Below are 23865 nucleotides of genomic sequence, written 5' to 3'. Positions count from 1 at the left end.
CCTACAGCTTACATATGAATAGCTAAGAAAACAAACAAAAAAGGCAACTTACAGCCCTCCTGCTCTGAAACTGTGTTCAGAACGAAGCAAAAGTTACAGCGGTGACAACTGTTTTCCTTTTCTCTCTCTTTTGCCTTTGTTTTCAGAAGCGTTAAGGCAGTCGGCAGCAGTGAGAGCAGGGAAGCACAACAAAGAGCCAGGCAAACCTACATGGGCTGCATTAAACAGACGGAAAAAATACGTGCTCGATGTCATAGGAGTAAAAATATACCCTGCTGAGTCTCCTGGAAATGCCGGGATAAAGAGAACAAGAGGTGACACAATACACTGAGGGAAGCTATCATGCTTGTCTGCTCCTCAGCAGAAATGCAAACTATCAAGAAGTTTGTATCTCCAAAATTTTCTCTGTGCAGCTCAATCTTATCTTTGTGGTGAGGGACAAACATAATGTCTATGCACCACTTAATCTCTTCCAAATCTGTTATGTTGGCCTGTTGTAAAGGGGCAAATTTGTCCATAGGGCATTAAACGAATCCCTCCAAGGAGCAGCACCTGTAATTAAGCACAGGCACAAAAGTGATCCCTGTTTTCTCCCTGGTCTTTCCTTAACCAGAGTCTTCACAGCCGTGTGGAAAACCCTACCACCTTATGACCACCATTCCCTACAGCACACAGAAAACCTACAGTACCTCCACTGTTGTTAATCTGTTCATTTGTGACAGTTTTCCATCACTGGCAAGGACCAGAGCATCTCAAATGGAAGAACTCAGCCAATTGTGCTCAGCTGGCTCTTGAGCACTGTTACAGATGCCTGGAGTTCCCCATCCTTCACAGCCCTCTCCACTTCCACAGTCTTTCACTGTTTTCCTGTATCAGCTCACCTGTGTGGACATCAAAAGCAACCACAACAGAACAACCCAAGGAAGTGGCTCTGAAGTGACTACTCATAGCAATTCCATCATGAGATCTTCAAATGAGAGCAGTCAGACTTACAAGTGTGCTGTTTTTTTTTTTTTTCCTAATCGTTGCTGCAACAAGTTTCTAACAGTCCACACAAGAAAAAAAATTAATGTCTTCTCTTTCACTGTTTGCTACAATCTGAACAGAGGATTTTATCAGAAAAAAAAGTGAAAACTAAAATACTGGGATAGGGAAGGACCTACTTGATCCATATCTAGTGATTGGTAACTTTGTGCACTGCAGATGGTCCAAATAATAGTGAGGTGGAGCAGATTGCATCAGTGATGGGAATGTGTAGTAGGCGACTGCCTAACGCCATTTTGCTGTTCATCATATTGGTGTATACATGCAGTTATTTGGTCCTGGCCTGATTAGGGTCAGTAGCGTAGAAGGCAATGCAACAGGAATGGGAGCAAAAAGCTGAGCATACAACAAAACACAGCACTGATTTTATGCCATCAGGAAGCACATGAAGCACTGGATGCAGGGCTGTTCCATGGCCTGGATGCTGCTGCACAAGGAACACAGAAAGGCTGACACCCTGCTATCTGCTGCACCTGTTGCAGCATGAGGCTTCAGCATTAAACCTGGAAGAAGACCATGGTCTTACAAGAAATAATATAAAATAATGATGGGATTATATTTTACATGGGAATAATGGTAATTTTACTCTGGGGACCTTCTAAGACACTGTTAGTAACTTTTTATTTCCTTTTTTACTTCTCAATGGCAAACATAGTAAACAGGTGCTGAGTAAAATGCATGTACAGATGTCGCCTAAATGACCGTGTTGATTTCAGTTATTCCTTTGTACTGCAGCCACTGCTCTCTCAGCACCTGTTTTTCTTCTCAGAGCAGGGCCTAACAGGAAGCCAAGAGACAGGGGAGGCTTGTGGGGTTTTTTTTTGTCAGAAAAAACCGCTGAAAATCCAAAATAGTAGCACTGTGTAAATAAACAACTGAAGCAGATGTGCCCACTTAATCTGTTCTCAGAAAAGGACACCGGTGACCATCATCACTTCTGTGTGCTGTGCTGTCACTCACTCAGCCACTGTAGGTTTGGGGTGGGTTTTGTTTGTTTTTTTTTTGGTTTGCACATTTTCATTTCCAGCTTGACTGTGCTGCAGCCCCGGACTGCCAGCAAGAACAGCCCACAGACAGCCCCACAGTGCTGCTCCCATAAGCTGGCCATCAGCATTCAGCAATTAGATGCATTAATTCTGCCCTTGACATGCTCAGTCGTGCTAGACATGGCTCAAAGACACCTCACTAAGATACATGTATCAGGTAAAAACAAAAACAAAAACAACCCTGAAATTACCTCAGCAGTAAGTTCTGAGAGGTCTGATATGGACAGGTGGGTTCTACCATGTGCTTACACCAACAAATTCCAAAAAGCTAAAAGAATAAATAAAACTAAAAGCAGCCTCAGGTAGGCTCTGTCTGTCTTGCAGCTACAGGTCGAGCAGAGTGAACGTGCAGAGCTCTCCATCTCCCCTGGGGTGCCGCCCCACTGCCATCCCTACTCTCCCCAGCACGTCCCACATGGCACCAACACAGCACTGCGGGTGGGAAGGACCCACAGCTGTGGGCAGGGACACCTCCCAGCTGGGCAGGTTGCCCAAAGCTTCGTGATGCACTCATCCCAAGAGGCACCAGGACCCAGCTCATGGTTTGCTGGGAAGCCATGGACAAAGGCCGCTTACCTCACAGGCGGCTGGGCACCCAGGGCAGGAGCCGGTCCTGGCAGCAGCAGGCACGCATTGCTGTGCAGCACCCACAGCTGCCGCCGTCACTCCGGCCCTCCCTGCTCACTCTGTAAATACTCAGAGCAGGATAGCGGGCGTGGAAAGAGGGAAATGTGACGTGCACAGCAAGCCTCTGCCTTATGCGTGAGGAAGCAGCCTGACAGATCGAGTGCAAAGAACTGGGGACTCCCAGGAAAATTTTCTCCAAAGCCTGAACGCATTTGAGGATAAAAACAGAAACGTATTTTTTGACATTAAGGTAAAACTGAGGCTGAGAGGCCTGAGCCTGCTATATCCCAGCAATCCATATGATTTCATTGGAAGCTATATTTCAGTATATATCACCGAAAAACCCCCTCCCCATACTTGGTGGTACTGCTCACTACGCCGTCCTGCAAAGCCAGGAACAAATAAATAGCACTGACAGCATGTGGTTAACCAAACACACTAGGAAAGCACTACATGCTGACTTAGACATCTCACAGCTGGGAACAAGAAGCACCCAAGGAAAGCCAGTGCTCAGTGTGTAGGCAGCAATGAGCATTCTTCAGGTGCCTCCAAGCCGGCACCGGGAAGCCACGAGCAGGATATGAGCTGTCCTTAAGAAACCAACTCCCACTGCACCCTGCTTTCACCACCTGTCTCTGCCCACTCTTATCAAACACAAAGCCTCGACAGTGACATTACTCAGTGCTGATAAGCAATGCTAGATCTCACCTCTACCTGCGTCCCTCCTTTGTAGAACAAAAGTGAAATGCTGTTACCTGCTCCAGCACCTGCCATGGAAGAGACCAGAACGTTTTGCTTAAGAAAAGCCTCAAATGTGTAGCCAAGGCTTTAGTTTTCTGGAGTGGCATATTCACCCACAAAACTATTTGATCAAAGTAAGCCATTCGTTTGCCCAGGTACTTCTGTCAACTTCTACAGTTCATTTGTGAACTTCCTTCTTGTTTTTTTTTCCCCACAGAGAGTGTTATCAGCAAAAACTTACAGCAAAATTCTCCATGCCGCAGGAGGCAATCTGCCTTTAAAATAAACCTGGTCAAAAAGATCACAGATCCGAATGTCAAAAAGTTTTCTAAATACTGACAGCAATTCATTAAGAGCATCTTATTTTAATAGCAAAAGTTTTGATTTCCACAGCCATAAGAGGAATCCAAAAACCACAGTACAAAGTTTTGCCATTTTGCCAGTCACTAAAACTACAATTAAAATCCCCACTAAAACATGATCCAGCACATGAGAGATGACCTAGCGTAGCCCCTCTGACTCTCTCAAGCATTTTGGAATTTGACTTACTTTCAAATATTTTTAAGTATAAATTCTAATATTGACATCACCTAAACTAATTCAAATTGGAATGTTCATGCAAATAATACAGCTTTTATTATTAATGTTTGTTGTACAAATGAATAAAAATTAGTTTAATACTCCTACTGCTGACAAATTATCTTTAATTAAAGTGTTGAGGTGCAGAATAATGAAAAAAGCTGTAGGTGGATGAGCTGAAAGTGAGAAAAATCTTGATATGCTGCTATTGCGTACCTATGTTTTCAAAATAAAGTGTCCATTTTCTCTGTGGGAAATACTGACCTAACCAAGTGATAGCTGTACTCTCCTGGAAACTTGCTAATTCCTGTAACAACAGCTAACAGCGCTCACTTCAAGTCATATATGAATTATCATCTCAGAAACCATCCAGAATATGAATAAACAATCAGGATCTACCAGGTCATTGAGCTTTGTAGTACTGTATTATTTTCACAGAAGAAGAAATTGTGTACAAATAGTAAACACCATCAAAGCAGACTTTATGCACATTAAAGGAAGTCATTACAACCCAATCCAGCAGGACAAGATGCCACCTCTGAGTTAAGGCAGCATCACAGAACCCCAGAGGAAGATTCCTAAAGGTTATTTGTAGGTTTCTTAAAAAAAGTTAGAAATCTAAATGGCAGTGAAAAAGAATCAAAGTATTCAACACTTGTACATGAGTATTTATTCTTCAGTGCTCATCTCCTATGCATATTTACAGATGGAATATTGCAATAAGGCAAATTTAAGGTGTTCTGCGTATATGCAAGTCGGGAGGAGAAATAATACACCAGGGGTAAGAAATTGCTTCTCAGTTCACTCACAGATGCATAGCTGCGTAAGATGATTTCTTCATTTATGAGATTTCATAAAAACTAACTTGCAGATGCTACTCAAATCTAATGCACATTTGTGTTACCGATATACTCGGAGAAACTATTCTTTATTACATTTTAATGAAATATAGAATTCCAATATAAATAACATTTCTCTGTGGGGGGGAAAAAAAGCCAACACTATTTATAAGACAGAAAACAATTTTTTATTCTTATAGAAAACAATATTAAAAGGGACAGTTCAAAGGAACCTGCTGGTAGAAAAGCTATAGAGACACAAACTGGACACAAGATTTGAAATACATATATACACAAATATACACAATGGTTTTCACCATGTTTCCAGATGAGTAGAAAATCATCTGTTGTTTCCATCACTGCTTTTAGCTGCTACAGAACGCACTTACAGGAGGGCATTGCAGCATGTGGGGACATTCACACCACCCCACGCAGAGCACGCTGCTTCAAGCATTCAGGTTCTGGCCAAAGGAGAGCTCAAAGCAACCAGACAAAAACACGGGTTGTGCTCCCCTCACCCCAGTTCAAATCCATCCTCTGTCACAGTTTTACCTACAAGTAAGGCATAGTGGTTCCAGTACTACATTAAATACCGTTGAACAATTGGAAAAAAAATAATCATCACAAACTCTTTCCCAAAAAGTACTTTATTAGGGAGGATAAAAAGCACTGTTCAGACAGTCCGAGTAGGTGCGGCATTCTGTGCCATCAGGCTCCTCCATCTCAAAGTCATCTGGATCTGGGGGCAGCTGGTCAGTATCTTCATCAGAGGTCGAAGGGCGCGTGAGGATTATTCGAGGTATCTTTAGGAAGAGGCAAAAGATTGCAGAGAAAATGAGTAAGATCAAGAGCAAGGAAGAGTTTAGAACTGGTATTATGAAGGTACAGGTGATGAGCAAGAATATATGAGAGATACAACACCACAAGCCTTTCCGAGTGGTAAACTGTTCTATGCCAAAAATCTGCAGTGTTAGTTAAAGCAAAATTCAAATAAACTGCATTTTCTTCCCATTAGCTAGCTTCTAAAAAGCTTCTATAGAAAGGAAAATTTGTCTATTTTAAAACAATCTTTTATATAAGTATGAAAATATGAAAACTACACATACATATAACTTTATAAAATCTATACGCTTAGAAGCAATACAAATTAAAAATAATAAATTTTAATAATAAAAGCAGATAAAACAGTAAGTTCATGCACCTAACAGGCAAATAATAAACTGTCTCCCTTGCCAGTACTCAGAAAATTTTCAAGAAAGGCAGTAGTTCTTATGTATCTGTTACCCCGTTCCATTTCTTCAGACCTTCTAAGAGTGTTAATGTTGACACCATACAACTCAATTGTTGATGCATTATTTCCTTGCCATCCACCACTTGATTTGGGAAACGACACATGCACAGAGATCCACCACCTGCACACGGCCTGGCACCAGCTCACAGGCAGCTGCACCACACATAGGCACCACAATACCAACGTCAAGCCAGATTCAACGTATCATAAATGCAAACCAATTTTAAACCAGCCATATTTTTCTGTTACATTCCCATTTCTATTGAACGCTCTCATATCTCCTTCTTCTTTCTTTCCTTCCTTTCTTCCTTCTTTTGCTTAGACTAAGGGGGACACATTACTGGAAGCATTAAATAACCCTCTATAGATCAAAAGTACTGGGAAATTTTACTTCTGCCAATTTGCACAGCATTTACAAGATCTCCACCGACTGGACATTTCTCTTGATATGTTCATTGCTAAAAGATGTTTCCTCCTTAGTGACAGCCAGCTGCTTTGTGCTACAGCAAATGCATATCCTATATGGATAAGTATATATCCTATACGTACAGGTGGGTGTACTGGGTCATACTGCAGAATTCCACCACCTCAAAAAACAGAGATGAGGCCCATGCCTTATCTAAAGTTAGTTACAATGATAGACAGCACCATTGTATTGTATTTCAATAAGAAAGCTTTTCTTTAAATATTCTGTCTCTTCTGAAACATGCTTCTTTCACACTACTTTCAAATACTACTATGGGACAAAGCTTTACACTCACAAAGTGGATTTGATTTATGTTTCTTCACAAAGAAAAGAGGAAAAAAAAAAACCAACAGCCAGTGTCAGCGAGGCCTAACTCTAAAAATTTAAACTAGTAACACGAAGTTCTTGTGGGTATCCCACTCTACCACATCATACACATATACAAAGTTTTGATATGGCACCAAGATCCTTTGGAGATCGTTTTTTTAGGGCACTCTGACATACTCTTTATTTTAGAGATCATTCATTTGAGATACCATAAAAAATTGTCTTATTTTTCTTTTAGTTAACTAAATCTGAACGAAACATAAATCCAAGACTAACAGTATTGCCACTGGAGGAACAAATCCCACAGGATGTTCAAGTTCTGGCATGAAATCACCTTTTTCATCTCCCCATACGTTTGTTCAATACACTGCAAGCTGTATTTAGGCTTTCACAACTTCCCTGAAAACTTACCTCATTTTCTTAAATAACACTCCTTTCACCCACAGTTGAAACATGTGGTCTGCAGACTGCACACCTGTAGAGCTCCTGTAGAGTTGAAGCTGAGCCCTTGGAAGGCATCCCATCCCCACCAACAGTGCAACAGACTACGATCTCCTGTTAGACATCCACCTGCCCACTGGTTCACGCTTGTGCAACACTGCTGTGGGACCTGTACTGACGGCATTCATTAAACAAGCAGCGTTGGAGGAAGTCTTCCATCTAATCTTTCATCCTGCTGTGTGTAAAAAGGAACTGGCACCAAATGACTGATCAACTTTCTATGGGGGAGGCTTCTCAGCCCAAAAAAGGCTGCAAGGGCTGGAAATCTGTGCTCCCCAGAGGAGAGAACAGAACTGGCTCATCGCTAATCCACTGCAACTCAAGTGAATCCTCCAAGCAGATGACAGCTCTCACATATACCCACCTAATGCTGTTTCAGAAACTCATCACCAAGTTTCAACAACAAACCAAATTTTCTGGTCCAAGCACAATCATCTCCTCCATCTCTCTCTGCTTTCTGCATACCTCATCTCCTTTACTACTCTCTCTGAAACCTTTACCATTCCCAAACCCTAGCTGTTCTCTTCTCAGTGGCTAATTGATCTGATAGGATTTGGAGGAGCCCAGATTTCCTCACAACTACATCATTAGCATTAATGATCACCTGGCTGTGAGCGGTGACACCTATGAAATTGAAGACTGGAAGCAAACCCAGCTAAGAAACAGTTTGCTTTTTTCCAAGATTAGTTGCAGTGAAAGGAAACTCAAACCTCTACATCTAGCATCAAAAGCTGTTGATTCATGACCTTAAAAAAACAACAACAACAAAAACAAACAGATATAAGAAACCTCCCATCATACCAAAACCATCATGTTGTAACCAGTGTGAGTTTTCCATCTTCTCCCAGCTGTTCCCTAGGAACCTACAGCCCTCCATCCCTACCTGCACATTCCCCCTGGCTGCAGCAAAATCATGACCTAAGCTTCGTCTATACTTCCTTTTTAATTCCAGTTCTGTTTTGTTTGTTTAAAAGCAAAACAAAATAAACAGAAAAAAGCAGAGTAGGATAACTCAACAGCTAAATTTTCACTGTATTTCTTTGCCTTTCATACAATTCTTTTTTCACACTCAGTGCTTCTCTTTGCAGAATCCCAGTAGGATTCCTTATGCGCTTGCTTTCAGGTTTCTGCATTTTATCTTCACTAATCACAGCTTCACCCTATTTAACTGGTAACTTTGCTTCTAGAGTTTTTTGTTGTTTTGTGGCTTTTTTTTTCCCAGACAGAACACATTTCACACACAAAAAAATGTCACAGTAAAGATAAAGCAAACTGTCTCCAGTGCCCATTACAGACAGTTCAAGACACAGATTTATAATGGGAACAAAGAAAACCTTTCCAGCATGGGCTGCTGAACTCTAAAGTCGCCTGCCTAAAGAAGGCGTGTAATTTTCATCTTCCACCAGTAATTCTTCAGAAAATGTTAATCTTGGTGTAGGAGGACAGTTTAAGCAGGATTCTGCAGTGTCCCACTGTTTTACCCCATTAGTTTTACCGAACAGTGCCTGAGCTTGCTCAAAATATTTCTGTTGAAATTGCAGAGTCCTCCTACTCACTTTCCATCATCAACTCACTATTAAGCAATTATCAATTCAAAACCATAGAAATAAGTGTTGGGTGGTGGTTGTTGGTTTTTTGTTTTTTTTTTTTTTAAGAAAAAAAAAGTGTAATTAATTATTTTAAACCAATTACTGTTTTCCATTTCCCCCTTAAAAACATTTTCTGTGCATAAAAAGTAAATTTGAAAAGGGACACATTCTGCATCAAAACCAATGTATTCACTATAGGAATTTCTTTTGTTGCCGTGTTTGCATCTCTAAATAGCACTTCACAACATAAACACTAGGACTTAAAACACTAAAAAGGGATGCATTCTATTTTTATTCATAATTGGTCATCGGTAAAAATCAAATTATTTCAAACACTAATTTTATGGATTATTATTCTCCACTGAAAGTTGGAGTCCTGCAACTGAAACACAGTCCAATACAACAAGCATTGAAACAAATCAGTCTAAATAAGTTGGGTCAATCAATCTGCAGTGTTGGTTGCAAAAACTCGTTCATATTGACACTGGAGAGGAATAAATATGCAACTGGCTATGATGTTTCAGTTGCAAGTATCTCCTTAAAGCTGAGAGCGATGGCACAAAGGCAGCCATTGGAGAAAGCCAGAGTACACAAGGAAGATCCCAAATTTTGAAGAATAGGGATTGGAAAAGCACTTGGATTGGTCTTTTGGAAGAAAAATCAGACTTAGTTTTGACTCTAGTTCAAGCAGGTGACTATTTAATATTCCATAGCTAGAAAACATCTTTAATAGGTATGTATGCCTAATTCAGCTTCCCATATCTAAATAGTACATATAATAGAATTTTGATTGACACCAGTGCTAAGACTATTATTTGGACACTTCAGCTAGTGAAACGAGCAAAACAATCTACATGGCTGAGAGCATTTATAGGGGTTTATATAAACATGAATCATATTGTGATTTCATACTTCATTTTATTATTTTTTCATCACTGGTGACGGCAATAGTACTTCAGATTTCAACAAAAGGAAATTCAAGATTCTCACCAAACAATGAAAACTTGTCCTTGCTAGGTGCAAAAGACCGAAGTTGAAAACGACTGTATTTGCAAAAGGAACTGCCTAAATCAAGTTTCCTTCCTTGACCTGAGTGAAGGAGGGCATTCAGTCATGCCTTAACTATGTTGCATGCAGCTGGAACTTTCAATAACAAGTTTAAAAAGATGCCAAAGTACACCCAACAAGAATAGGAGAGAATGAACTGATCATTTTATCCAGGGTTCAGACAAAAGTGGTATCTCCTGTTCTTTTTAATAAAGTTTTGTCAATAAAGACAGGGACAGTACATAACAGCAGCCTTCTCCCCAAAAGAAAGCAGAGAGAAAATATAAGTTAGAGATGAAGAAAGAGGTTTAATGAAATTGTGGTATATTTGTTATGAAGAAGTAATTTCCCTTTCCAAGGGGAAGCAGAAAAGGTAGGAGGAATGTGCAGAGGAGGATGACGCAGTTCATCCTTGCCCCTTGAGCAGCCACAGCACTTATGAGCACAGCTGAAGCCTTGCATAGGAGCTTTGGAGCTATAGTTTTGAAGACACTGTCTCAGTCCTGACGACAGTAGTGAGAGTGACACCAGCCCTGAGCTGATGTTGATGAGGAGCTCATCCTTCCTCCCTGAGCTGGTCACTATTCTCATGCTCTCCTTTGTGATTTGATTCCAGACCTGTTGCAGCCCAGCATGATTTCCTACAGGCTTAATGTGCTCAGCAAGTGCTCACTCCAGGTGCTGTCTCCTAGAATGTACTCCTTGGGATTGATATCTTTTAGAGGCTATGATTAAAATCAGGTATTTTCTTCACTTATTACTGGGGTCACAAAAACATGCTTTCAGCTTTATTTAATCAGTTTCCCAGTGAGTATTACATACACTATTTGGGCACATCACATTTAGAGCAAAGTTCCTTTCTCTTTTTTGTCAGGCAGTTTTGTATCTACCATAGGAGAGGCACTAGGCAAAGAAGGTGGAGTTCAGTCGAATTACTTGAAGTTTCCCAGAAAATCCTAGATATAAATGACATCATATCTGGTGAACTATATGAAAAAATATCTAAAGGAATTCATAGGACAAAGTTATACTAAGAATTAAACTGAACTACTAGATTGAAACATTTAAAGGATTTAATATAGTTCCAAGTATCCAAAGTACAGACATTTTTATGATGTCTACAGACCCAAAAACAGATCAGACAAGAAGATATGATGACACACATCATTAGGTGCAAGAAGATGCTGAAACCTGTCAACAGTCTCCATTCAGTGTCAGATAAAGCTGACTGAAAAGCTTAGCCAGGGCTTGGATGAAAATATTTTGATGGAGAAAAGCTGTGCAGAACTAGTTCAATGTCTGAGTGGAAAGCAGGATATAGGTACTGTGGGAAGAAGACAGAAAAATTGAGAACTGAAAATAAACATCTCAGAATCAAGCAGTATTCCTTCTCTTAAAGTCAGCATGGGCATTACTGGCAATATTTGGTCATCTGTTTCACTGATTTTTAATTTCTCAAAGTTAGACACCTCCCCTACAAAGACAGGCTGAGGGAGCTGGGCTTGTTCAGCCTGGAGAAAAGAAGGATACAAAGGTGCAGCCTTTCAGAATCTAAAGGGAGCCCACAAACAGGAGGGGAATCAACTCTTTGAAAAGTTAGATAATGGCAGGACAAGGGGAAATGGCTTTAAGTTGCTGGAGGGAAGATTTAGGTTGGATGTCAGGGGGAAGTTCTTTACAGAGAGAGTAGTGAGGTGCTGGAACAGGCTGCCCAGAGAGGTTGTGTATGCCAGATTGGATGGGAGCCTGGGCAGCCTGGTCTAGTATTAAATGGAGAGGTTGGTGGCCCTGCCTGTGGCAGAGGGGTTGGAGATTCATGATCCTTGAGGTCCCTTCCAACCCAAGCCATTCTGTTATTCTGTAATAAACACACAGTATTTTACACACAGGCTGCGCATGTGGATAGTTGTAGTTCTAATCTGCTATATTTTGATGCACATTTGTATTTTAAGATTACTGTTTTAAAATCCAGAGACTCAGTTTAAGCTTGGTTAAAATATTTTTATTGTCATATTCACATACTAAAAAAAGTAAAATAAACAGATTCCATATTTTTGAGGTGTGATTAATGTAACTGAATCAACTCTCAAAGCACAGAATGTCAAAAAGTGCTGAGCTGTAATTAAAGTTCTGGGGCTCTACTCTTCCATAAAACAATTGCAAGTTAAAACAAAGGCAATTCTGTTTTTCTCTTTGCAAAACAATGGCTCTGAGTGAAAGAAGTGTTCATTACCTGTCCAATGAATTACTGCTCATTCATATAGTCATAAAATTCTTAAACCTGGCAGGCTTGTAGATTCTAACTTGGATTTGGCTGGACTAGTTAACAAGAAAATGAGCCTTTTAAAAGACCTTTAAGCAACTAAACCATGAAGAATAGAGAATAAACCTTAATGTGGCAGAGGCATCATCTTTTGTACTGTCAGAGTGGAAGGCTTGGAGATAGAATGGAAAATGGCAGCAAATGGCTACAGGGCCATGGCTGGCAAATGAGAGACAGCAGTATTACCACAGATAACATATGTGAAAAGGATGTTTGGGATGTTTATTAACATCCAGTAAAAATAAATAGATGAAGACAGATTCCCTGCTGGAGGGCTGGAAGCAGTGATGATATGGAAGAGTGGGAGAAAGAAGAGAGGCACTGCAACAGCTCATCCAGCACACAGTTCAGCTGTTGCAGGAAAAATAACAGAAGCCCTTGACTTCTTTATCACTGTGATTTTCTCCTATCATTCCTTGGAGTAAGTGCACTCAGTTTCTCTTGAAACATAGAAATACAAAGGAAATGAACTTTCCTTGATTCCTAGAGAAGGAAAAGGTTCTGTCATGTTTTAATGATCTACTGCCATTTGTTTATCTGAATGTGCAAAGCGTGTTTTCCATAAGCAGCAAGCACTGTAAACACCTTTCAGATGACAGTTACTTAGGACGAAGATGAATTTCACCAGAGTAAAGCCAGAGGGAGATGAGACACTGACCAGTTCCCTGATGTCAGCAGGATGCTCCTGAAAAGCCCGTAATCCGTAAGACTGACATGTCCTGCTCTAGGCTAAAAGGCAGTCATATACGCAATTTTGCCACAGCACAAAGATGTTGATAAAAAACAGAAACACCAACTTTTCTCCAAAGAAGAATTTACACACTCGCTCATTTTGACAGCCGAAACATCTTCAGCCAGTTGGCTGCCTGTGGGCGCTTTGCTCTGAGATACTACCATAGTCTTGTCTGCTTGCTCCTCCCTTTGCTGCTGAAGGGCTCCGGGGAGAGGCAGGAAAACCTGCTGCACTGTTTTACCAAGAGGAACACAAGAAATGATCATTTCCTTTCTTTGGCTAAATATACTAAAAGCCAGGCAACTGCTACAAAAGATTCAGGCCACTAGCACTGTACGAATCAGCCCTACCAATATGGATTGCCCTAACTGGAAGCCTCATGTTTCCTGCCATGTGGGTTAAGACCATACAGAAACGGCTATCAAGTACAGCTGGATCAAAAAAAAAAAAAAGAAAAAAGAAAATGATGGAAGCATTCTCAACTGGAAAATAAAACTGGTCTAAATGTTTCACAAGATGATGTTGAACCAGAAGCTGCAAAGAAAAAATTTCTTTAAGCAACTAAGTAAAGAAGCAATCTTTATTAGTGCATCTTAAAGACAAAACACAAAAACATAGACAGGAAAATACATCTTTGATTGGAGTCTTTTATATAACATGAACTTTCGTTTCTCACCATTAGCTGAGTTGTGGGTGGTATTGCTAGAAAAGGACAAAAAAGGCTAGGAGAAGAGGAATCAAGCAAAGCATTCCTCTGGCATTTGCTGCAAGAGACACAGTTGCTGCTGCCTGAGACTTCAGTCTCAGTACAAGTGGGACGCTTTTTGACCTTATAATTCAAATATCTTCATCCTATTCTATCTTCCTAGTAAAGCTTGAATTTCAGATGTGCAGGCAGATGACTGAGTGCAGCAGGTCTTTAGATAGCTTAACTTTTTACTGAATCACATAAAAATGGATCAGAATTCTAAAAAACACTTTGGAGGCTCAGCCATTTCCTTTAGAGATGTTTAAGGTAGGGGTAATGTTGTCTGACACCAGCTAAAATATGGGCAAGCAGTCTTAGCCTGCAATGTAAGCTCTCCTTAAAGCAAAAGCATAAAAAATGAGCACCTGTAGATAGCAGCTCAACCTCTCCTTTCTAAAAGAGGAGCCCTGGGGATGATGCTCTTTCCATCAGATAGAATCCTGGCAACAAATTAAGGCGAAGGGAATAGACATCACTATTAGAGCTTCTAAACCACAGTGGTTCATATGGTCTGATCTGCTATGCTGGTGCTTGACCAGGAGCTGAGCACTTCCAGAAGTTGAATTCTGGCTGCATTGGCAACCAGCAGGGACACATGGCAGGGTCACTGATCACGGGTACAGGCTCTCCTCTGACTCAGCCTGTTAAAGTTTTGTGCCAGTCTTTACTATCTTTACTAGATAGAATGACAGACAAGATGCAGTTATTTAGTAGGATTTGTTAGTTGCTGTGGTCACTGTACTTACTGTTATGACATGGTTTAATGGCTGGAAGGGGCTGCCTTTAGACGAAGCTTCAGTAGGACCAGCATCATGTGTGTTGGGTTCTGAAATTAGGGATCCCTTTAAAAACAAAGCAACAGAAATGCATTTATTCCAAACGCTGTTCAAGGAAAGCAAGACCCTCCCTCTCAGGTGACTCTACAAACACCTAACCCTTTTGTTACATATGGCTGCACAACAAAAGCAAATAAATTTGCAATTCTTGTTCCCTATCTGCTGAACACACTGTATAATTGAACTGTTGAAATGGCCAGTTCAAGAATAAGAATGTATAACACAACATATCATGATCAAAATACCAGACTCCTGCAGTTCACCTGAATTAATTAATTCTTTCTTGTCTCCCACATACACCAAGTCAGGTCTTTAAATAGATGAATGATTCTGCCATCTTGTGGGAGACAGAGAAAACAACTATTTGTAGGATAACTGAACAGTATGGAATGTATTTCTCCTTTTTTTTTTTTTTTAACCTCTGTAATTAACAGAGGTTAGTAGATAGTATATTTCAATGACTCCAAAAATAATTATGAATTGCAACCCCACAGAGGAACATGAGCAAATCTGTTGATTTTTAGGATATCTATCAAAAACTGCTCAGAAGTTAAAGGTACAATAACTAGAAATCTTGACTTCTTCCTTACGATCTGTTCATGTTAAATGAATAATGAATTACTTCATTTCTCCCTCATCTTGTTTAAAATAAAAAAAAAAAAATAGATATGAATAATCCATTTTTAAAAAGGAAAAGGTAAAATGATCCAGAATTTTATCAGGATGTGAGGGTCAAACTCAAAATCTACCTTTTCCTGCTGGTGAAAATCAAAGAGCAGGCCAGAGTGCAGAAAAAATGTGATCAGAAAAGATGGGGAGTGGAGCTGCCAGAGAGATACATTTATTACTTGGCACTGTATGCCTTCTCCAACAGTGGAGTTACTTTGAGCTGTTCTCTCCTGACCAAAAATTACCTTGGAGAAGCAAGCAGACATAGTTTGTACTTATTTGTAAGACCAGCAATAAGCTCATCTAATATAACTAATGCAATGCCAAAAGAAAGTTTCTAAATACAATTGCGTTTGTGCTTACCAAGGCCACTAATCTCCTTTACAAATCAGCCATTGAAGTGAATATTTTATTTAGCACATTGAACACAACAATCAGAAAACCAGAATGTAATAAAAAGGAATATCAACAACAGATGTAAGTCACTCTGAAAGTAATGCCTTCTATTAGTTTCCATGGAAACTACAAGAGATACAAAAGAATACAATAATGCTATTTGATAGAGCAAATTCTCAGCTACAAAACACTATTTTTCAACATAGTCACCACCATCAGCTATGCAATTTCTCCAGTGATGAATAAGAGCCTTCACGTTGCATTCATAAAAGTCTGCACAAAGGAAGGTGACCCACAGTTGCACAGCTGTAATGATGGCATTGTTGCTGGGAAAATGTTACCCAGACAGTTCATCTTTCATTGGCCTGGACAGATGGAAGCCAGAAGGCACCAAATCCGGACTATACAGTAATACAGTCCAGCCAAGATTAGCAGTGTGCTGCACAGTCTTCAAATGGGGTCTGGTGTTATCAGGCTGCAAGAGAAAGGTTGTCTTTTTCTCTTGCCTGACTCTGAAAGCTTGATCCTTCAGCTTAGTTAGCATCATGATGCAGTGGTCAGAGTTGATGGTCTGAGTTCCAGGAAATCCAGAAGGACCAATCCTTTCTATTGCAAAAGACAGCAGATATCCATTGCTTCCCCTGCCAAGTGCTACGTCTTGCACTTATTCTTTAACAGGAAATTATCATCTTCAGCCTCATATTGGTTCAGTAGTTCCTGACAAACTTGCATACAGTGTTCTTTCTATTCCTGTGTGAGCATTCATGGGATCCACCTATTGCAAACTGCAATATTCCAATGTTGCCACCATAATTTCCAACATACTGAAGCCAATATCCAGCTCTGTATACAGTTCCTTGATCAAAATCGGCCAGATAAGTTGATAAAGGATGTTCATTTTGTGGCGTGACAGCTCTACATGGCCATCCAGAACATGGCTTGTCTTTCACATCATTGCTGTCACTGTTGAAATGCACCACCCATCACCTCATTGTGCCCACATCCCTATTTCATCTCCATAAACATTCAGTAATAGTTGATGCATGTCAGTGGGTGCAAAGTTTCCCATGTGGAGGAATTCAGTGACACACTTTTGCTTCATATGCACTTCCATGTCTGATGCCTTTTTGTCAGAGTGCCCCTCTGCTGCCATCTGTCACGTGGCAACAAAATGTAACAGAACATTGGCAGGAAGGTTCAGTCTTTACTGTCACCCCACCAACATCCACCTCTGATGTTGTGGGCCAAGTAATAAAATAGGAGGCACTATTTTCAGAGTAGCCTTCATAATAATTTGGGAAGTATCTGAAAAGCTAAGCCTAAATCCAGATCTCCAGCTCCCCATATCTGATTGCTTTGAATTACAGCTTACAACAAAAGAACACACTCTACATTTACAAACAAAACAACTACCTCTGCCGCTCTTTCTCCTGCTTGCATCCCAGCCACATCTGCTGGACAATCTTTTGGTAGTCGTGTAATCAAAATTCCCTGGTAACAAAAGAACACATTTCAAACCTCTCACGGTTTCTTCTACTGTTCTTAGTTGTAACAAGCAAATGGGAAGCAATTAATTTTCATGTGTTGTTCTGCTGCCTCTATTAAAGTAGAAACTAGAGTCTTAGAGTATTAGCAGGCAAAAAGGCTTTCATGATTGACTGTACACACAACAATGCACAAAATTAATTGTTTACACCCTGCCATGGGGGACAGACTAAGAAACAAGGATTTATTTAAATGATAATTGAGAAGATGCAAAAAAACAGTTCTCTTAAATCAAGTTAGCTCCTAGGAATGAGCAAATAATATGGCAGAGGCAAGCGGATTGCAAACAGAGTGACACAGGTAAAAAATGCCAATGGCATTCCTGCCATGTGGTTGTCTTTGGAAAATCATTTTTTGGAAAATCAGGTTCTCTCTTCCAAAGTCACTCCTCCAGGAGCTTTCCCATCAAAATCAACTGTCAGCTGGTGCTTTGAGAAATAAGTCGCCCATGTTTCCCCTTGTCAATTCTAATACTAAGACAACCTCAGAGGACAACCTCAGAGAGCAAACAACAAAACACATTATCTGAATAAATAAATAAATAAAAATAAACTGCTTATCAGTCTCTTTCTAACAAGTACTAGATAAATGTTGAGTAATGAAATGCACCTCATCATTGTCTTTATATGGAGATGAGCCCTTTCCACCAGCAATGCTAATACCAAGACTCCCCATTTGACTGCACACAGTAATGGTTATCTGGAAAAGAATTATAGTTGATAAGTGGCCGGATTAATAAAAACATTGCCTATTAATTACACAAGCAATGAAAATCTATTCTCAACACCAACAGTTTTACCCCATATAAAGCTTAGCCCAGAGAGAAATCGTGCTATTCTTCAATACCAGCACACCCAAAGCTAGTCTTTACTTTCCTATAACTACAATGCATAGGAATGCATTATTCCTAAAATTCAGGTTTTCACATGCCAAAACTTTATAAGGCTGTTTACTGAATGCATTTTGTTTTGTCCACAGAGTTTTCAGACTGAAAACTCTTCCCTCTATGGAGAACTGCAGACCGACTTAGCCCATAAAACCCACCAATTTACTGAGCATTCATGATAGAAACAACACTAGCATACATTAGGAGCAAAAAGTAAACATTTTTGTGTACATTTATGAAAAAAATATTCTTTGAATCATCCCTCATCTACAGTCTGAATTATTTACTCCACTCTTTCGAGAGAGTAATTGAATTTGAGCGCTATTGTTGTAGCTTCATCAAACAGACTTTCCATGTGTGTGTTGCTGGAACAGAAGACTCAACAGTAACCATTGACTTAAAATATCAATATTTAAATATTTTTTAAAGCAGCGTACATTGTAATCCATCAGCTACTCTCTGCTCATCCTGCCAGTATTGACAAAAATTCAGTACATCTGCTCAGTAACTTAGATGAATTTTTAAATTTGTATAATGTAAAGCAAAGGCCACGTAAATTAGTTTCACATTCTAAAGACAGCTTATATTCAAGAATTATTCCCTTAAGTTGTCAATTTTTCTTTAATCTATAACAATTCTTGTTACTTAATAACATGAAAATTGCTAAAACCACTATCAGGCTAAACACAAGGAATACTTTGTTGCAGAGTAGCTGACCCTGAACATAAATCACATTTCAATTCATCACATAAAAAAAATGATTTTACTTTCACTGATTTGGTTCATCTCTCTAAGACATTTCAGGCTTGAATAATTTCAGTATCTGATAGTTAAGAATATTTCAACACAGATGTGTTTTGAAAATTGACAAATGTGCAGTTACCCTTGCATATTTAACATAGTCGTTTGACATTCCTGATTTTAAAAAGCCATGAAAATACCCTGTCAGTCAAACAAAAAACACTGCCAAATTTAGCCCAGATTTACCTGCACACTCAAGAATTCACTAGTAACTGTCAGTAATGCTTTGATGACAGGACATCAGCGTGGGTGCCCCACCACGTGGGCTGTCTTTTCTGCTGCTGTATCCCCAGCATCTTGGGCTGTAGCACAACTTTGCATTTCTACTACTGCCCCTTTCTAGAGCTCATCTGGCATGTTTCCTCCTCACATCCTCTAATGAATGCTGAGATGTGATACACTCAGAATTTCTCCATAAATATCAGCCCAAACCTTCACAGCTTTCACTAAGTCTCCTGCATACTGCTATCCACTCTCAAGGGATGGAAGCTTGTCATGAGGGTCGTGTCACTGCTCCCACATCATGCATGTGCAGGTGTAGCTGACTGTCCACCTGCACGTAACTTTGGCTTGACTTACAATGGACCAAAGCTGGGTGTACAACATGAGACAGTACTGAATGGCAGCTACAGAGGGCTGCTTGTTACCTTAAGCGGAGGCTGTGTCCCATCTGCAGCTCTGGATTCCTCCAGAAACCTGCTGCTCTCTCCAGGTAAGCTGCCTTCTGAGACAGGGGCCTGCGCCTTGCTGTTTGTCCCTGGAGCAGTTTTCCCCTTCGTTGCTGACTTGTGCCTGTCTTGAAGAGCTGCTCTGGAATTTCTTTTATCTTTTAAATGAACATCGTTATCAAAGAGGCTGCCAGAAAACTTGGAAATAGGTTCCTAGGGGTTAAAGATCAAACAAGTAAGCAAAGCAACAGCACAGAGTAGAGCTATGTGACACCCAAGTGCTACATGTAAATTGGGATTTCCTCCTTTCTATCGTATTATCATTTGCTTCACTGAAGCAAACCTCTAACTTGAAAGCAAATGCACACAAAGATATTTTTGTACAACTATTTCTGTGGGCATGATTTACCTCAATGTGGGGGTGGAAGTTACAGGGACAGGATTCACACAGCATTACCCTGATGTTCACAGGCACATAGACATCACACCCCTCCCCATCCCTACCCAGCAATGTCCTTCTCTATTTGAGCTCACAGTGGTGAAAGGGAAGGGGAGTCCCAGCTTTGTTCAGCTGCACTAGTGGAAAAAAAGAAGTAATTGGATTGACTTTATTGAGATACAAGTGGCAGTGGTTGGGGGACTGCAAAGTTGGCAGCAATCCTAGAAGGTCCAGTGGATGTGCAACCTCATAGGTGCAGCATTCCAAATGCAGCTTTGACTCCTGGTTGTAGAATGTAGCTATGTTGAGGTGCAGAACAGTGAACAGACGATGTCACGCTTTGCTAAACCATGAGGGTTTGAGAAGAGAAATACATTTAGATGTCATACTGAGGGACATGACTTAGTGGGAAATACTGGTGATAGGTGGATGGTTGGACTAGATGATCTTAGAGGTCTTTTTCAACCTTGGTGATTCTATGATTCTAAAACACATCCTCCCAGTCATTTAAGTTTCAAACAAGACTGTCGGCAAAATAGAATAAAATTTTCCAGTTATCAGTTTTGCTTGGCAAGGTTGCTAAAAGAGATTTGGTCATGATCCTCCAACTATGTCTACATTTTATGGTTGCTTTATTTATATTTATCTGATTTTTTTTTCTTCTTAAATTTGATGGGTAACGTTGTATCAGATTTTCATATTACCATTGTCCTTATAACTTCTGTTGGCAGTAAAACAATGCATCAAACAAATGGCAATGCCTTTGAAAATAAACCACACAAATGCCTTTAAAGCCAAAATTACAAAGGCGGTGGCAATACCATGAGCAGCTGCACAGAAACCCCACTGGACACTTTATCTCTTAATCTATGTTGGAACTTTCCCATAATGTCTATTTGGTCAGGATGAAAAGAAGCATCACTGACCCTCATGAGAGCAAGCAAGACATGACTGCTTCCTATTCCCACTTAAAGTTAAAAGAGAATTTGTTTAGCTTTAATTTACATTAAAAAATATGCATCATTATTTCTCTAGTGGGAGAGATTGTCTTCTGGCAGACCAGGGATGTGTAGAAGAGACCTAGATTTAGACTAGATACTAGGAAGAAATTCCTTACTGCGAGGGTGGTGAGACACTGGAACAGGTTGCCCAGTGAGGTTGTGAATGCTCCCAACTTGGAAGCATTCAAGGCCAGCTGGATGGGGCTATGAGCAGCCTGGTCTAGAGGGAGGTGTCCCTGCCTATAGCACAGGGTTGGAACTAGATGATCTTCAAGATCCCTTCCAACCCAAACCATTCTATGATCCATCTGCATGCGGCCATGCCCTGCACACAAGGACTGGGAGCAGGGCTGGTGAAGCGGACTTAGTGTCAGCAGATGGGGCTTGGAAGGAAGGCAAGGTCCTGCCTGGCATGGGGTCAAAGGAGCAAGAGGATTCCTATAGATCTCTGGGAAAGCCTAGTGAGCAGTACCCTACAGGGCTGTGAGAGGGCAACCTCCTCTTCCAGTGCATGAATGAAAGACAGCCAAGCTGCTGATTGAAATGCTGATGGAAATGTTGCTGATGGAAATGTGGTTGGTTGCAGGCAAGAGAAACTGCAGCATCCAGGTCTTTCAAAAACATCAGCACCCAGCAACAAAAACAACAGCAACAGCACCAAAAATACATGTGCAGTGGAGTAGTACATGTACATTCACCACTTGGGAGGCACTGAGCTAAAAGTGCTGTGAGCAATCCTGGCTCTGGGCAGCCTGGTCAAGTGGTTGGTGATCCTGCCCAGGGCGGAGGGTTGAAACTAGATGATCTTTGAGTTCCTTTTCAACCCAGGCCATTCTATGATTCTATGATGATTTTATGAACCTACTTTCTCAAAAGAGATGGAGAGATGCTGACAACTAGAGACATAAGTAGGAAAAATATCTTTAAAAAAGTATGCATCTCATCAATGAGCAAAATACAAGTCTTCATGTGCAAGCTGCATTGTATTCTTAGAAGTTAGGACCATCTAATTGGTCTAAAGAAACTGGTCTAACTAAAGAAAGGAATAAAACGGTGAACAAAATTCTGCCCCATCTGTTACAAAACACAAGCACAGACATGAAGGTACAAGCTAGAGCTTCAGGGAGGTGGCAAATGCAGCCTCTCACAAACCCAAAGCACTCAGCCACCCAGCTCGAATGGTTTGTAGTTTCTTGGCAGACACAAAACATTCTGTCTCCCAACTTAAAGGAAACCACCTACGTCTTCATCAGGATCCTCCAGTTCTTCCGCTTCTTGCTCGGGGCTGATCCTTCCTTCCCTCCATTTCCCATTGGCAGAGCTGAGTTTGTACAAGTTACCACCATGAAAACCTTCCTTTCCTTTTAATGAGGTCCAGCGAGAGCCCTGGGAGCTCCAGTTATGGCCACTGTACAGCTTAGGAGACTTGGGAAGCCACTTAATAGAGTCCTGACAAGAAGAGGACAGAAAAAAAGAAAAAATGGACATTGTACTGATTTTAAGAAAATCACAGAAGTACATACATGCAGAAATTGTCTGGAAACTTCTGCAAGGTATTTAAGTATCTTGTTCAAACTGGGTCTCCCCTTTTTACCTTGGGATATACCTTCAGTCCTAGAGACATTTTGCCAGTTACAAGGCAATACCGGTGATAAAAGGAGCAAACAAAGGCTGCTGACATGAGAGGAAGCCTTCAGAGACTCAAATGAGTGTGGAGCCAAGCTCAATTCCAGCATCGTAAAGAATTACATAATGAACAACAGTCTTCAATAATGCTACACCCTGCACTATGAAGAATACAAACAAGAATACTTAGACATTTTGTGACTTTCATCTCATGCCCTGGAGTTTAAAAAAATTAAAAGCAAAACCACAGCAAACAACCAAGGTCACTCCCCTCCTTTTACACTATTGATTAAATAAAGCGTGCTGTTTCTTGAGTGGTCTCAATCAAAAGCAGAACCCTAAATTGATTAAAGTTGCTGATTTTCAAATTATAGTCCAGTTTTCCTCAAATATCAATTATTTATTTATATCCAGAAAACCCACTCCTCTCTGCTTCATATTAGGTTTATATACATCAAGTTGTATATACCTTAACTTCACTGAACTTCAGAAATCGTTTTTCACAATAATGCTTTGCTTTCTTTGAAGCATTAAACTTGCTTTTCAGTTTCCTCAAGGTGATACAAATCCAGCAGCAGAAAGCATCCTGATACCATATCAACAGCACCATTAGCACACATGCTTCACCAAGGCAAAGAGATGGAGAAAACAAACTAATTAAGAGAGTTGTCAATGAGCTTATGGTAGGGCAATCAGAACACAGTGAACAAGTAACTGAATCAGATCTAACACTTCTCTAAGCCTCAATTTTTCCCCTTTTAAATGCAAAATGGTTACATTCACAGAAACACAGATTTCTTGCTGTTATCAGCACCTCAGACGTCACAACCTCTACAAGTTCTATGGCTGAGAAAGGCAGATAGGACAAGGCTGTCTGTGCTGGACATGCTGATCCATCTTCAGCTGCCAAAGCAGTTCCCGTTAGGACTCTTCTTTCACTTTTGGGTCTGGCACGGCTAAAAAAAGTAGGAAATGGAATGATCTGGGTCTGTTCAGCCTTGAGAAAAGGAGACTGAGAGGGGACCTGATCCAGGTCTATAAATATCTAAGGTGTGGGGGGCAGAATGGCGAGGCCAGACTGTTTTCAGTGGTGAGTG

The 23865-nt window shown here is 40.5% G+C and overlaps 1 protein-coding gene across 2 annotated transcripts; it reads right to left on the bottom strand.

Annotated features, from left to right (window-relative positions):
• Nucleotides 1-4719: 4719 nt before the first annotated feature.
• Nucleotides 4720-23741, bottom strand: LOC128077585 (uncharacterized). Of its 2 annotated transcripts, XM_052677034.1 has the most exons (6): nt 22385-23741; nt 19682-19915; nt 17957-18046; nt 17216-17293; nt 14648-14743; nt 4720-5679 (listed from the first exon to the last, which is right to left on the bottom strand). In XM_052677034.1, exons 1-6 carry the CDS (start codon nt 22661-22663, stop codon nt 5527-5529), a joined length of 930 nt encoding a protein of 309 aa, XP_052532994.1. In that variant the 5' UTR covers nt 22664-23741; the 3' UTR covers nt 4720-5526. The 2 variants fall into 2 exon arrangements, with proteins under 2 accessions (XP_052532994.1, XP_052533004.1); XM_052677044.1 differs by lacking the exons at nt 17216-17293; nt 17957-18046.
• Between the last annotated feature and the right edge of the window lie 124 nt (nt 23742-23865).

Source organism: Tympanuchus pallidicinctus, unplaced genomic scaffold (assembly GCF_026119805.1).
Source record: "Tympanuchus pallidicinctus isolate F22 unplaced genomic scaffold, pur_lepc_1.0 scaffold1, whole genome shotgun sequence".
Classification (NCBI taxonomy): Eukaryota; Metazoa; Chordata; class Aves; order Galliformes; family Phasianidae; genus Tympanuchus; species Tympanuchus pallidicinctus.
Note: the sequence above shows the minus strand (reverse complement) of the source record. Positions and strands in the feature narration are given on the sequence as shown.